This window comes from Mugil cephalus, chromosome 12 (genome assembly GCF_022458985.1).
Source record: "Mugil cephalus isolate CIBA_MC_2020 chromosome 12, CIBA_Mcephalus_1.1, whole genome shotgun sequence".
Lineage (NCBI taxonomy): Eukaryota > Metazoa > Chordata > Actinopteri > Mugiliformes > Mugilidae > Mugil > Mugil cephalus.
In genome coordinates this window covers 15,592,262-15,607,935 of record NC_061781.1, presented here as the reverse complement: position 1 = coordinate 15,607,935, position 15,674 = coordinate 15,592,262, and the positions used below count along the sequence as shown (strand labels likewise).

The window sequence follows — 15,674 nt, the reverse complement described above, 5'->3', positions numbered from 1 at the left end:
AATCCCCACCACTCAGATAAGAAATGTTGTTGTCAGTGCCTACTAAAAACTAAAAAAAATTTAAAAGTAGAATTTACAGTTTTGAATTAATTGAATTCATTTTGACTACCATTGCATATTTCAAAGCTTCTATTGCTTTTTTCTGTTACATGTGAAGTTTTTTTCAAGGGCTCATAGTTATTTTATATAATTTAGATTTAAATAATGCTGATGTAGATTCAAGACCATGTATATAAATATATATATATATATATATATATATATATAAACAGGATGTGTCATCATTGATGACCGCTCCGTAAAGAGTAGGACAAGGAGTAGGAACGTAGAAAAAATAACCTTGTATCTGTATTAAGTAGACTACAAACTATGAGGCGAGAGCAGTATTAACCAAAGCAAACGCAGTGGGTCCAACTGAAGCATGGCCAGGTCATCGATAATGCGAGTTCACACTCAGACACTACTGCACTGCAAACTCGCAAGATGGCACCACGGAATTCTAGCCTCACCGTTCCCATTGGGAGGAAGAGGCTAATTTATGCATGCACGCAATATGAGGCATCCAGTGAACTTCCCATTGTTTAAAATCACACTTGCATGGTGGTTGTAACAGCAGCGTTGTCCTGAGACATCGGTTTATGAAAACCTTACCCCCGTGCCTACAAAGTTGTTTTAAATTCAATCAATCCCTCTTCAATCTCCATTACCTTATCTAACAACACCGTGGAGAATTATCCAGAGATGGCTGCTTACAAGTCAATTTGGAGAAATCAAATCCCTGCAAGGTTTGATTATACCCCTCTCTAAATAAAACCACCACTTCTGACTCTGTTCCACTTCAAGTCTTAGGCACTAAAAGAAAAGTAAGAACGCTTTCAAAATGATACTATATATAGTTGCTCGTCAGTTGACATCATAAGAGGTGCAGCAAACAGAAAAAAAAAGTTAATGTTTGTTATGACCATACTTTACATTTAAAATAACACCACTTGTGCACTCTCTGGTACACAGTTGTGCAGTTTTTTCAAGGTACTTGGCAGGTAGGCCATTTCGAGGAACTTGGAGAACTTCCACCGTTTTTCTTAAGTCGTTTCCCTTGCTTCTCTCTTGCTCTCTTCTTGTAAATGCAGACTGACTCAGTAACGCTGGGATCAGGACTCTGTGGGCTGAAAATAGCTCTTTCTAATGCTAGTCGTATGTTTGGAGTCATTGTCATGCTGGAGAATGAATTCTGAGACGTCTTTCAGATACTGCAATGGACAGGAGTCCAAAAATCTAGAAAGTGTCTAAAGAATGTTTGCAAAGAATTTCACTGGGAAATTAAATAATATTTGTCTACTACGAGGGAGGAAACCTTTATATTTTAGCTTCTTGTCTAGCTTATTGAGTGTACATGTGACAGTTAATTAATCAAGATTCAGTCGCTTGTCTTTCCACCTGATGGATCATTTTCCAGCATTCACTTCTCGTTTGGCCCCTTGTTTGGTGCTCCATCTCCCTTTTCTAACCTTTCAAGCCATGTTGCTGATTATCAGCTCTCCTCATATCTTCGACACTTAATCATTTTACTTCGAGAATGTTATGAGCAGTCAGTTTGCGTGAATGTGTGACCTTGTTAAAGCTGCACTGGTTTGTGCCAGCCTTTGTGAAAGCCACGGAGACTATGTGGACCAGCGAACCAAAACAATGAGCAGCTCAAAGGATGAAAGCTGCAAAGACTATGAGGTTAGAGTGTTGATTTTCAGTGACATCTGCAGCATTACCCATTACAGGGCACAATTGGATTTATTATTATCAAAAAAAAGGGGTGGGAAAAAATATCGATATGGTATACTATTGATACTCAATATCAATTTTAAAAGAAAAAGTCAAGTTTTGGGCCAATCGTGAACGACTTACACACCTCCACCACCACTTTTTCTGTACAAGTGCAATAAATTGGAAATGGATCATTTGGATTAATATTGTATTTTGACTCAATTTCTCCAATGAACTATCACTGTCATCTGATGTTACATGCATTTATTTTAAAGAAAAACATGCAAATGTGATCCTAAACCCTAAAAGTGATCATGTGCTTGGTCACAAGTATTATTTCAATTCAAGTCAGTTCAATTCACATAGTTTATTTCAAACCAAACAGACTAACCAACTAACAACATAACAGGGACATTACAATATGTATAAGAGTTCATCTCTCTTCCTCTCTAAAGCTTAATGATTCTTAGGCTGGGGTAGCTCTGCTTATTTGACCAAATATCAGCACAGTAAATTATGACTAGATTTCCATCAGAACATTTACATACATGTGAAAAAACTGAATTATTGCCTTAATCCGACATTAACTGGACATCTTAAGTACATGTAAACACGTTCCTCCAAAGTTCTCCTTATCTGATTAAGACACACAGATAATACGACTGGAAATCAATTTTCTCTGACATATACATAAACGCTTAATCGGATTTTTAAGTGGTTAATTCGTATGTGCATGTGTCACAGCTGCTGCGCTGGTGTATGACCCCAGAACAAAAACATCCAAGAAAGCCGGTCACAGAAGAAAGTAAACAGGGACAGTAGAAGAACCACCTGAGAGATAGCACCATCTCATCTGCACCATAAGTAGCGCGCACATTACGCACAAGATTAAAAATGCTGTACTATTATCCATCTGGTTACGGGCCCTATGAAGATGGTATTAACGTGCTGACAAGACACATATCGCCACCTAGTGTGTGGGAGGAGGACATGTTTCCATCAGTTATTCGATATTCTCCATTGCATGTAAACTGGGACAAGGACTGTAGTCGAATTTTGTACATAGCTCGATTAAGCTCTGCATGTAAACGCACTGAATGACTATACATCGAACGACGAGAATAAAAAAAAGGAACTAAGTTTAATAAGTGCTGATTCTTTTATCAAGACAAAAAAGACTAGGTAAGAGAGGAAATTCTTCCCTATTCCTTTGTCTTGATAAAAGAATCAGCACTGTTATTCAAGTTACAGAAGACAAAAAGAACATTCTTGACTATTTTGAAGTTTGTCCTTGCAGCAGATTTATGCATTAATTATCTGATTTGTTCCACAAAAGACTTGAGGTGGTTCAAATATCTGTGTTCAACAGATGCAGGACGATCAGCTGTAGCAGAAAAGACTCTGCTTGGCAAAATTTTCACGGGTTGTAGGCGGACTAAGACCACCTTCTCCAATTAAAAATTATGTTTGATAATTAATGCTCACCAAATCTTAACATTTTATAAAGCACTGTTACCTGATGTTTTCCTCATTAATGAAGGCTATTATTTGACTGCTATGAGATTTTTATGAGGTAACTGTGGATCCTGCATAAACTCAAGTTGATTAATACTAGTGTAGCGTTTATTGCATTTCTTCTACACCACACAGTGTTTGCTATTTATATTACTTTCTATATTCATTTTTTTTAATTATTGTTGTTTATAACCATTTTCAAATTCATCTTATTAACATTGTCACTTTAATACTAGTTTAATACTAAGCCAAAATTGTATTAAGCTCATGCTGCATATCAGCAGGATCAGAGCATCTTACAGGCTTGTGATGTGTTACGGCAGCAGCACATGACCTTTTATGGGGGTGGTGAGGATGCTGGAACTATTATTATAGCATTAGGTGAGAGAAAATGTCTCAACCTACCTACTAATACTGACCAGATTCTTCCTCTCACAGTCGTTTCATTTCTGAATTCAGTGGCAGGGAATCAACCTAAAGTCTAGTAATAAACTTGGACCATGTTATAATTCTAACCTTGAATCAATAGCACTCTAAAACACATTGTGCACATATTTCATGTCATAAAATACTGTTTAAGTTTTCATCTTATTAAAATCAAAATTAGAAAATGAATCCACAATCGTTTTTGACATCACATTTAATCCATGATAAAAAAAAAAGAAAGAACTGCACTCTGCGGCTTGTTTTATTTTAAAAACTGGGGATTCAAGTGTTGAATTAAACACTGCAGGTCAGCTATTGTTGCAATCGCTCCAGCTGCTGCAGAAGCTTAGTAAATGTTAGGAAACATCTGTCACAGCTTATGTTCAACTAGCAATCAACAAAGTACACAGGGCATGCTCACAAGCTGTAACGGCATGTCCATTATGCACAATAGTTGCAAAAGGCCACGAAAAATATTGATGTTAGCTGTCAATCTATATCTATTCATTTGTTCATCTCGTTTCATGTGTTTTCAAAAACTATACATACATGACATAACCCACTATTTGAGGTAATGACAGCTGCCAAACTGAGCATTTCAGTGTGATACCACACATTATAAACAGACATTAAGACATTATCCATCACCACTTATGGTGAGAGGATTGGTTGATACTGGGCAAGAGGCCGGGCACATCCTGGACAGGTCGCCAGTCAATCAAAGGGCTAACACAGACAGACAGCTACGGCCAATTGTGTATCCCTATTAAGCACGTCTTTCGTCATCCCTCATTTATTTTTATTACAACTGTGTTTCTAAAATGTTGCTTACCTACAAACATCCATCGTGAGTACACTTTCACCACGACACAGAATCAAATCCAGCCACAGCTTCACTTGAATTTGGCAGTTTAGCATTTTTGCTATTAATCCTGAGTCCAACGTTCGCTCGTCTTTGTCTGAGCTCTCGTCAGTTGGATTATTGTTCCCTGGTGCAGAACAAATGCCAGTCCTATATCTTTTTTGCTCTGGCATTTCATGCTCATTACAAGATGAAAGATTTTCAATTACCTTGAAGTCTAACCACAAATAAAAAGGTGTTGACTTGGCTCTTGGTGTTAAATTGTCCAGGAAGCTCCTTCATGTTTTGCTCGGGCAGACAAATGAGTGCAATACGTAACGCCTTATATGTGAGCAGAATGCTAATATGAATCATACTGTACAAATGTGCTGTTAATAGTCAAAAACATGAAGCTTGGCATGAGAGAAAGTGGGACAAACATCTGAGAGTAGCTGGTGCAGAGTTGAAGCAATGATATTCATCTGGATTCCCGTGGCATCCATTCAGACCAACGTTATATACAGGCTCCACTGACCAGAGAACATAAGAGATTGCAGAGGTGGAAACTAATCCAACCAAAGAGTGAGAAATCCTCAAAAGCCATAGTCCGTGCCCCTGATAGTACCAATTTTCCTCACAACATCACAGGAAATAACACTCTCTGATTAAATAAATTCAGATTCAGACTTGTGACAGAATCTGAACCGACCCCCAAAAAAATAACCGTCCGTGATATGCGAGTGCGAGGCAGAAAGGGACTGTTAAACCATTGCCAGAGGCAAGCTAAAACAGATGTGTGTATGAAGAGCAGCTGCACTGCTTTATATTCCACAGAAATGTGAAATGTTTAGTATTATCTCACCGGTTTCTGCTTCTGTGCTGCACTTTCATGAAGGAAGAAAAATAACCCACCGAAACTTTCATTTTCAGATGTTCTGCTTCCTTGACAATAATTATTAGTTGTTAAGGCCTATGTATAAAATAAATTATGGAAACAATTACTGGTCTAAATGTCACCAGTCCTCTGAATTTGTATTCACATGGCAAGTCTGCATGTGTCTCAATGAGGAGATTTTTAAGTTTGCGCTACCAGTGATCTTAGAGCGTGTCCGTGTGCATATGGTTGTTTCTGTCCCTTACGCCAGAGATTAATCAGACAACGAAATAAATGTATTTTATAACACAGGCTATTGCTAAAAGTCAAATGTGCTAAAAATTCTGGTCTGACATTGTCATTTCATGTCACTTTTTAAAAAAAAAATAAACAAACAAAGATGCTGTACTGAGAAATAATACAGCTTTGGTTCCGAGGGGTCATCTCATTAATAATAGCACTATCAAACCCATCAGTACGCTAATAAGAGCTGCATAATATTGTTTATGCAGCCGCTGTTAACATTGTTATTGTTTCAATAAACATAATCCAAATAGGGCTTGAATGTCACACTGTAAGCTTTATTTCTAACTTAACATTGCGCTGAATAAATTAAATGTGAATAAATCATACAGTAGATTAAATTGACTCTGCTGAGTAGCCCGTCTCTAATCCACTGGAGGACAAATCCTTGCTGACCTCTCCCCAGTCCGCTCGTAAAGACAAGATTTAGCGTATTCATTATGGAAAAAGATGCTAACCACCGTAGACTCGGGTTCATTCTTGTCAAGATATTCAGTGAAAACGCTAGAATTTGTTTTAGAAAGGAACCCACAGTGAATGCTGCTTTCTATACTCTGTTTACCATGATGAGCATGCATTTATTTGCAATTTAATGAGATTAAGAGCGGGATTAGATTTTAATTACATGAATTAGCTAAAGCACGGAGCGAATGATGAACAGCTGTCAGTTCGTTCGCTGCACCTGAGAACTGCACCGAGCGTAGTCAGCGTCTGCCTGCCAAGTTTCCTGAGATGTATAGATCATTACGCTTCCTGCAGATCACTGGATACCTGTTTTATGGTGATCACTTTGACAGTGTTAACACGTCTTTGTCTTCCTTTTTTTCCTACAAATCTCTTCCGTTTGGAGATTTTTTTTCGTTGAAAAATGTCTTCAATTGGGCTGTTTTTAACCGTCTTTGATGTTATTTACCAGGCTGTCGGCGCAAATTGATGTCTTCTGCCTCGCAGCTCGTTTGAATATCAGTCACATGCCGTGGTGATAAATATTGTCCTCCGCGGTTTACACCCCACGCGTCATTACCATTTTTTGTGTTGACAGGTGGCTCGTACGCGTGTGATGGAACTATTCCTCTTGCACCTTCCTAAAATTCACACTCATTGGCCTAAAGTCATTCTCAAGTGAACTGAATGGCTGTGCCAGATGTATTTATTTTATTTATTTTTTTTCAATCGTTGGCGTTTCCAGGCTGTTGCGGTTGTCTCTGGGGAGACATGCTGCCATACTGGGAGTGATCGGCACCGATTCTATCCGCTCATTTCTTTTTAATTAGGTGATTTGTTTCAATTGGTAACTGGAGCCGGGCACAACCTGTTTATTAAAATTCAAGACAGCAACATATCCTTTCCTTTGTGAAAAAATTTCTCATGAATAAAATATTGGAAGAAAAAAAAAAAAAGATTTCCGAACACACTGAGACACTGAGTGGACAGCCCGTGGCTGCACACAAATAGTTTCTGCAAGGAGGCTGAAGGGTTTTGAATTTTATGCTTTTACCAGCATTAATTCCAGACACTTACGCTATTTCTATCACCATTCGACTTCACAATAATTAATGCAATCCCTTCCACGCCAACAGAGCAGTGCTGGTTACCGACCATGTTAATGGATCAATAAAAATCATCCAAACACCGGCTCTGTGACCTTCCATCAGTCTGGAGTCGAGTGCTGCTCAGACATGCTCACCTTCAGTGAACAGGTGTTTATGCTACTCACTGGAATTTGATTCAACGTTATTATAGTTTGAGATGGACTGAAGCGGCGCTCCATTCATCTGACAAATGCAGTGAGAGACAGAAAGCGTAATGAGTGGGCGAGTGAAAGAGAACTGAAAAAGCTGAAACTTATCTCCACAAATGAAACTGAGTGTGGATGCACGGTCGCAGACTTGAGTTTCTGATTGGTGGCAGACAGGGAATAACCCGTGGCAGCAGTCCTCTATAAAATATTACATTAAAATATTTTATTTGAGGGAAAGTACTAAAACTGTAAACTGTCATGCATTATATTGTTAGATATCATTACCGATCCATTAAGTTGTAAGTGGTTTAGCTCGAAAAAACTGAAACGGGGACAATAGCTATCTTGTCCCTATCTCGTAATAACATTACTCTGCTTACCAGGAAAACTAAATGTAAAATTTGTTTAATTCAGACAAAAACTGGAAGATGAAATAGCCAGTAGCCATGCATTATGCCGCTCTGGATTTTCCTAACCTTTTGCCCACGGGTCCCGAAACAAACCACAATGATTAGACAAGTGCAGACGACCATTATAAAAACATTTGACTCCAGAGATGTGGGTGAAATGGCTTTTACGCACAGCTGTTCTAAATCACTAAACCACCGTCTGAGCGGAAACTCTGACCACACAGGAAGAGGAGAAACACCAACAGAAACACAGGATTCTGCACATCTGACACATGATGTTCATTTTCTTTTGACATCAACTACAGCACCACTCTCGCTGTGATGACAACGATAGCTGATGTATACTGTATACAATTAAACTCAATTATTTCTCCTTGGTCCTTGCAAACACCCCCAGGAGCTGAAATACCAAATAAATATAAAGACCTGTGGCTTGATTTGGCTTTCAGTGAGAGTTCGTGCCCGATTTTCAATCTCCTGTGTCAGATGCAAGGTATTTTTTGGCCCTTCCTTTGTCTTGGATGTGATCTTTTAAATGCTTGATGGTACAGAAGCTTCAAAACAAATCCGCAGACAATCTCAGAAATCGATGACCGCTTGCTGGATTGTTATTTAAAGTAAAATATGGATTAGGTCCTACTTTTGGAGTCAGATTTGATTCATGATACCCAGCAAGAGCAAACTCAATATCTACTCCGTCTTTGCCCACCAAGAAAGAAAGTTTCTGAATAGGCTGTATTTAGCAGAGACAATCCTCCCACCTGTGACAAAACTGTGAATTTCAAAAGTGAGGGCTGCGAAAATGAAATTTCACCTCACCTTCTAGGCAGAGGAGTTACATTTGAGATGTAACACAACAGAACAAGTAAAGCAAATGTTGTAGGACACAGTGTTTTTTCCGGCACATCATCTGGAGCTTTACTTGCCATGACATCTGTAACCACAACATTCATTTACATTCGGCATTATAGCTATTTGCATTTTTAATCACCCACATGATGAGGTTGAGCGGATTTAATTACAAATTCTCTCCCCACCTGTGCAATGACTCTGCAGAATTTTTTGTAAAGAGGGAGAAAAAAAAATAATCTCTGTGGTGTTTTTAAGAACACGGAAGCCTCACTTGTTGAGTCAGATCTAGACTTTGTGTTCACAAGGATGGTGGCAGGATGAAGGGGCCACTCCTCTATGTGTGTGGGCAACATACTTAAAAGTGTTCTGTCAGCAGCTACGGGCCGAACATCCATGACAGTCTCCAACTCCATTAGCAACATGATCTCATGGAAAACGTCTCATTATTGAATAATGCTGCTTAGTTTGATTAGCAGCGCATACCGCATCCGTGATGCTCCCGTATATGGCTTTCACATGTTTAGAGTGCCGTTATCGCTCAATTGCAAATTGTAGAATAATAATGGAAAGTTAATGATGATGAATGCCTCAGGCTTTAGTGGTGGCATTCCGAGGCTCAGGCGCAGTGGTGCTTCGAAGGGAATGCTAACACATGGCACGGTGGCAATGCTAACATGCTGATTTATTTATTTATTTATTTTTATTTTTTGTAAGACAATACTGACTTTCATTAATCATCACACGCTACAAGGAACACCAGGGACATTGTTATTTTGCACTATATGATAAAATGACGGCCAAAGTAACATTTTTAACAAGAAAAATAAAAGGATAATCAGAGCACATGAACTCGTCTGTGGAAGATTTCAGTCACCACGTCCTGGCATATCCAAAAAAATAAAAAATAAAAAAGCTGAAACCAGAGTAACTGGACATCTAGAGGTTCTTTAAGACACTTTGCCATTTTAAAGGACTGGTGGGGAGTTGGGTGTAAATAGGAGCATCTGTGAGTGTTGCCAATGACTAGATTCTTGGTGTAAGTATAGATAAAATACTATCAACAGCACTGATTTTACAGATTTAGCTCCAATCAAGTTAGTAAAAGTCACCTATTGACTGCTGAGTGCAGAATTTAAGCTGCAGAAAACAGAGGATACACAACATTCACCCTTTTTTTCTGCGATTGCTCTTATGATCATATAGACAAAAAAGTGTTTACAGTTGACAGAAATTAGTTCTTGATCATCTGAATGTGCCATCTTTATTTTTAGCCATTATTCATTTAACTTTATGTTGTTATGTGCAGCTATTTTTTGTTCGGGACAAACCGCGACCAAAGGACAACCTGCGTTTTTTTTTTTTTTTTTTTCCTTCCTTTCCATTTTTATAATGTTTCACAGCACTATTAGTTGGTTGACTGAACCACAGATGAGCTATGCTTTACAGAATCTAAATTACACTCGATCCATTTTTCATCCTGTGGAACTCTTCACAGCCAAAGAGCCGTAGATGGGCCTGTTCACTTTCCTTATTTGTCCTTGTCTGCTGGAGGTTGCCGCTGGCTGACATAGCCTGAATTTAAGTGGACATCAATCTCGATAAAGAGGCAGGGCCCAGAGTCATATTACCACCTCAGTTTTTTTTTTTTTTTTTTTTTTTTCCCGGCCGTTTAGCAGGACAGAGCAAATAAGCATGTTTCATATCACAAACTGAAACATTAACCTTAGGAAACAGAATATAGTATCTTGCTGTGGTTTCGCAGGTTGGTGCGTTTTAGTTTTCCATGTCTCTGGCCAGTATGTTACAGTTGTTGTTTTTATAGACCTCGGCTCAGAATGGGACGAGATGTGTCTATTTGCATGGCTGTGTTGCAATGATAGCAAGATTTCCTCTTGCTGGCCAGTGGCCTATCTCAGTGCTACAAAAGTGATGCAGGGAAAAATTGGCTCAGAGTGGCAGCCGTGCCACAGTGGACTGGACTTCATGCACTCCTCATAAATGAGAGTCATTAATTCTCCATGTAGGTAGAGGTTTTCGCATGCAGCGCAGGAGCCCTCTGGGACAAACCACACTCTGGCCTTCTCAACCCAATCTGCACCACTTCTTATTCCCCTCCTCTCTTCCCACTCGTCTTGTCTCCCCCACGCCTCCGTGTGCTTCCCCTCAGCTGTGTATGAAGACAAAGTTCCCAGCTCTCTCTGTTTGTTGAGCCCATCTGATAAGTTGCAGATAAGTCACCATTGTTGGGAAAAGATTGCCATCGTCTCTGATGCTAGAGGCGCTATTTTTTTTTCTTCTTCTCTTATTATGAAATATGAGTCGTTCCCAGATGGCTCGGTTGACCTAAATTTTCAGTATTTGACAGTTTTAAGTTTGTGCCTGAATTTTCTTTTGCGTGTGTTTGTTTTGTGTGCAGATATACCTGAGGCAACTGAATGAATTTACATCAGATTAAACATCTATGCCAAACCTGAATGGTACAAACCACACAAAATACAAGTATATAAACTAAATTACAATCTAACGATGGGTCGAAAAATCCACTGTTAATAGTACAAATCTTTTTTGGTTTGTTTGACTGTTCTGCCCATGCAGGTGTTAACTACACTTACACTCCATATGGTTGCACAGCGGTGCAATTATAGTGCTACTGTAGAAAAAAATAGTATTTGGCACTGATGTAATCTGTATATTAGGATCTCAGCAAGCGTCACAGCCTAATTGCAACACACAATGTAAACAAACACAAGAGCTCTTCAAAGGCCCAGACTTCGACGTAATTGGAAAGGAAATGGAGCCGGATCTGAGCTGATGTTTCTCAGCTTTTTTCCTCCGCCATTAGCAGTCTTAGGTCCCAGAAGAGTGAATAGTTGGACAGGTCTGCTATCAAAGAAGTAAATTGTAGGTTGTATTCTTTTGTGTTTGTTTGGTTGTTTACTGTGCAGTATTTGTTTCCCGTTTAGGTTTATCATCTTCAAGTGTTTTTTTTTTCCACATTTCTGTCATAATTTGGTCTGTTCTTTGAGATATGTTGCGACAGTTTAGTAACGTATTCTAACATTTCCCACTGATGGGTGGGGTGGTAGAAGGAGCAAGCCAAAGTAAATATGCAACATATTTGTCAAAAAACAAGCTGCTTTCTGCATTTCAGTGCAGAATAAATAAACCGTTAGGGCAGTCAGGAGCATGTAAGAAGTCACTGTTTCTGCAGTCTCCAAATGACAAGATGACCTCATTTAGACACAAGGTAATTGTAGAGTCATTATGACAGCCTGCTGGTGAGGTCTTGTCTTGGGAGGTCTGTGGACAGAGAAACCTGTCCTGACAGACTATCTGCGTCCCGTCTTCAGATCTGGGACTTGCTCAATTATGAGTTAGTGGTTTGGTGATGTCCAGTTCCCCATGGCATGCCATTCAAACTCAGGCCTGTCATTACAGAGATGGTGGTCCATTAATATAAAAAAAAAACCCTGTGGGACTGAGAGGGTGTTACCACTGTTTCGTGGCAATATCAATTTACTCACTTAGCCTGACGTTAATTAGTTTGCGCCGCTGTGAAATCTACACCATTCACAGTTGCACTTATTAAATATCTTTGAAGAAACATCATTTTAAAGCTAACAGAGGTGTTAATTGAAAGTGATGAAAACAAGTGGCGATGATAATGGCAAGTGTCTCACGTTCACCGAGGCCTTCTGGCTTATGTCCACACAATATTAATGAGCCACTGACCTTTCTCGCAGCAGATGTAAATAAGTGCTTGGCTTTCAAAAGTTCTATTCAATCAATGATTCATCAGCGCTATTTGCTGTGTGCAGCGTAACACAATTCCATTGACATGATTGAGGTGATCTACATAAAAATTTAATTCACTTCAAGAAGAATTTATACTTTATATTTGTGGACTGTCATGAAAATGTAACAGTTAACGTTAATACTGGGTTGCAAGAAGGGAAGATTTTCTTTGAGTTCATATGGTGCATTATGAGAAAACAATTACCGACAAGATAGATTTTTTTTTCTGTCAATTAACTGATTATTAGTGTTTTACATTTACATTTGCTCATGTACATATCCCACAAAATCCCCCAGTGCTTTAACTGGTCAGTTTCAAAGCTCCAACCACAAGTGCAAGATGAGTTATCAGCCCTTTAAAATACACTTCTAAGAAATTAATATTATGAAAACAGATAAAACTACTGTTACTAGGGGTGGGTATTGGCAAGGACTTCACGATACGATACATATCACGATACTTGAGTCACGATACGATACATTATGACATTGTGATATATTGCAATATTCTACATAGTTCAATGAGAAATTTTTAAATGCAGCTTAAACTACAAGTTGTATATTTGTACATCAGATAGCAGCGATAATTCAGTTTATCTACTGGGCTACGCCACATGTGAATATGACGACATTATACTCTTATTATACCTATTATTATATCCGACTGAAAATAGAAATGCTCTTAAGATACTAATGAAAAATGTTTCTATAACTAAGTATGTGTCTGTCTGCACTTCTGCCCGTCAAAAGCACAACTTTTTCTTTTTTTTCCCCCCACCACTGTTATGACAGATGCCATGCTGCTGGTCGCACAGAGGCTGGAGGGACCTTTCAACATTGAATCTGTCATGGAGCCTATTGATGTCAAGATTTCAGAGGCCATCATGTATATGCAAGACAACAGTGCCCAGGTCTCCTACAGGGTATGTCAATTAGGTGTATTTCATAAAGAACTGAAGTAAGACCCCAGTCAGACAAGCTGCTGAAGTCCAGCTTTTTCACAGATGGAAGAAGGAGTCATACTGAGTTGTGTCTAAGGTGTGTAGTACAACATGTCCTAACTATATCCAAGTTTAGGTCTTGTATTTGAATTATATGTTTCGATTTGGTCAGATAATCTTAGTTCAACTAACAGCAGTTAATGCGTTTCCTGTGTTTTACTGCATTTTTCTTTGCCCACAAAATTGTAGTCAGAAAGAAAAAAAAATGTAGGTGGTTGTGAAGAATATTTTTCTGCCTACATGGTTTTTGGATGCCAGTTCCCATTCAAAGCTAAATGCTCAGTTGGCGTTCCCATGCTACAGATGCAGTTTTGTTTATGGTTTAAGTATATGTGGTGTTTTCCCCCAAAGCCTGTAAAAACTTAACTCTACCATCTTAAATAGCACTGGTCACAGCTCTGAGCTGAAACACCTATCACCGTGGTTACCTCAACTTGACGTAAAGCACTGTCACACCGGTTGTGTGGGGAGAATTTGTCACAAGACCTTAACAAAACAGCATGTTTTCCCTATTTTTTGCATCCAAAGTAATTTAAACCGCTGACAGCTGTGTGCCCATGTTTTTATAATTGCAGGTTTTTCAAGGCTGTGGCCAGCCAAAACCCGCAGGAATCACTAGGTCTGCTCGTGGTGTTTCGGATGTGTTCAACGCCCGCTTCAGGCCATACAGTCCAGAGGAGCGGCCTACCACTGCAGCTGGCACAAGCCTGGATAGACTGGTAAGGAGACGAAGCCAACGCTGCTGCTTTTCAGACGAGACACTGCTTCAGAGTAAACATCATTTGTCTTTCTGACTTGACACTGTTGATTAAAGCTGGTGATTTGCCATCGTAAGCCCCCGGAGCCGGAAATTAATTCTTTGTACTTGTCCTCCATTCAGACCCCTCTATCGATTTGTGTTTGTTAACGAATCAGCGGCTTTACCCCAAGAGGGCAGTGGAAGGTGTGATGCTCTGCGTCCAGTGCCCTTCTCTCATCTATGTACTTGGCAAACAGAAAAGAAAGGGATGAAAGGAGACGGATAGATTTTGTGAGGCTGACCATATCAATTGTTGCTCTAAAGCACACCTTTATTTCCCGTCAGATTATCTGTATGTTTGTTCGATAGGATCTTGATACATGGATTTCCATCTCAAACAACCTTGAAACCTGAAATGCTGCATCAGGGTAAAGGTTAACGCGGACCTGACAGTCCAATTCAGCTGAGAGACAGTTCTCATCATGGATTACCTTTCCAGCCATCGTGCCCTTCCTTTCGCCCCCTAGTCATTTTCCAAGTGAATCTTTATAAATTGCATTTCAGTTTTATATTGGTATTTATTTATATAAGAAATCCAATAAATATGTTTTTTTGCATTACTGACCTTTGAAGAGCAGCAAAACAATTAAATCTGTTTTGTGGAATGGCAGCCTCGCCCACACTGTCCACACAAGACTTAATTGAAAGTCTTAGTGTCCGGTTAATAATAGATAATTAAGTTAATGGGTACATACTTTGAAAAGCAGACGCATTTTATCCATCCTTGAATGAGCCACTTGTTTTATTCAGCGCTAATTAAGTTTTTGCACAGTCTAATTCATTCTCGATGCATTTTTGATGTGTTATGCAAAGTAGTTGCCTTTTTAGCTTTGTATGTTTATAAATGCTTTCTTCCACCTACACTGAATTAATTAAGACTTTCTATTCCCCTGCCTTTCCGCTGCAAACCAGAGGATTGTTTGGAATGCGATGCAACACAGTGTAAGGTTCAACATTTTATAATCATGCCTTTGCTGGGACTGTTGTCTAGTAGCGTTTTATGTCTAATAACTGGAAGAAAAAATTATGTTTTTATATTGTGTGGATGGGGATGCGTACGGCAATACTCTGTGACGCACTTCGAGTCAGCCAAGCGTCATGACCTGTAAATCCCAGTGATATGTTGCACCCAGTGTGCTAAGTGTCATAATCTGAATTTCATATCACATCACGGGATTCACTGCCACACAGTCTCACTGAAATATTTACAATGATTTATTAGGGGTTCAGGACTTGATAATGTGGTGTATTGTGGCGCCAAGGTGTCAGCTGTTTAACACGCTATTTTATAGTCGAGTTGCGCACACCACAGGAAATGTTGATCGCGCGCCACGGTTTCCTCAGGTTTCCTCTCCGATA

General features: G+C 39.2%; 1 protein-coding gene across 2 annotated transcripts in view; it reads left to right on the top strand.

The window, feature by feature from the left end:
- The window catches only part of gpc6b (glypican 6b), a 77,908-nt gene that overhangs the window by 34,681 nt on the left and 27,553 nt on the right, over positions 1 to 15,674 (top strand). The window contains exons 5-7 of one of the 2 annotated variants that reach the window (XM_047601240.1): positions 13,308 to 13,438; positions 14,092 to 14,235; positions 15,228 to 15,257. In XM_047601240.1, the coding sequence (XP_047457196.1) occupies positions 13,308 to 13,438; positions 14,092 to 14,235; positions 15,228 to 15,257 (305 nt within the window). The remainder of the gene's footprint in view (positions 1 to 13,307; positions 13,439 to 14,091; positions 14,236 to 15,227; positions 15,258 to 15,674) is intronic. The other variant, XM_047601241.1, reaches the window with a different exon arrangement.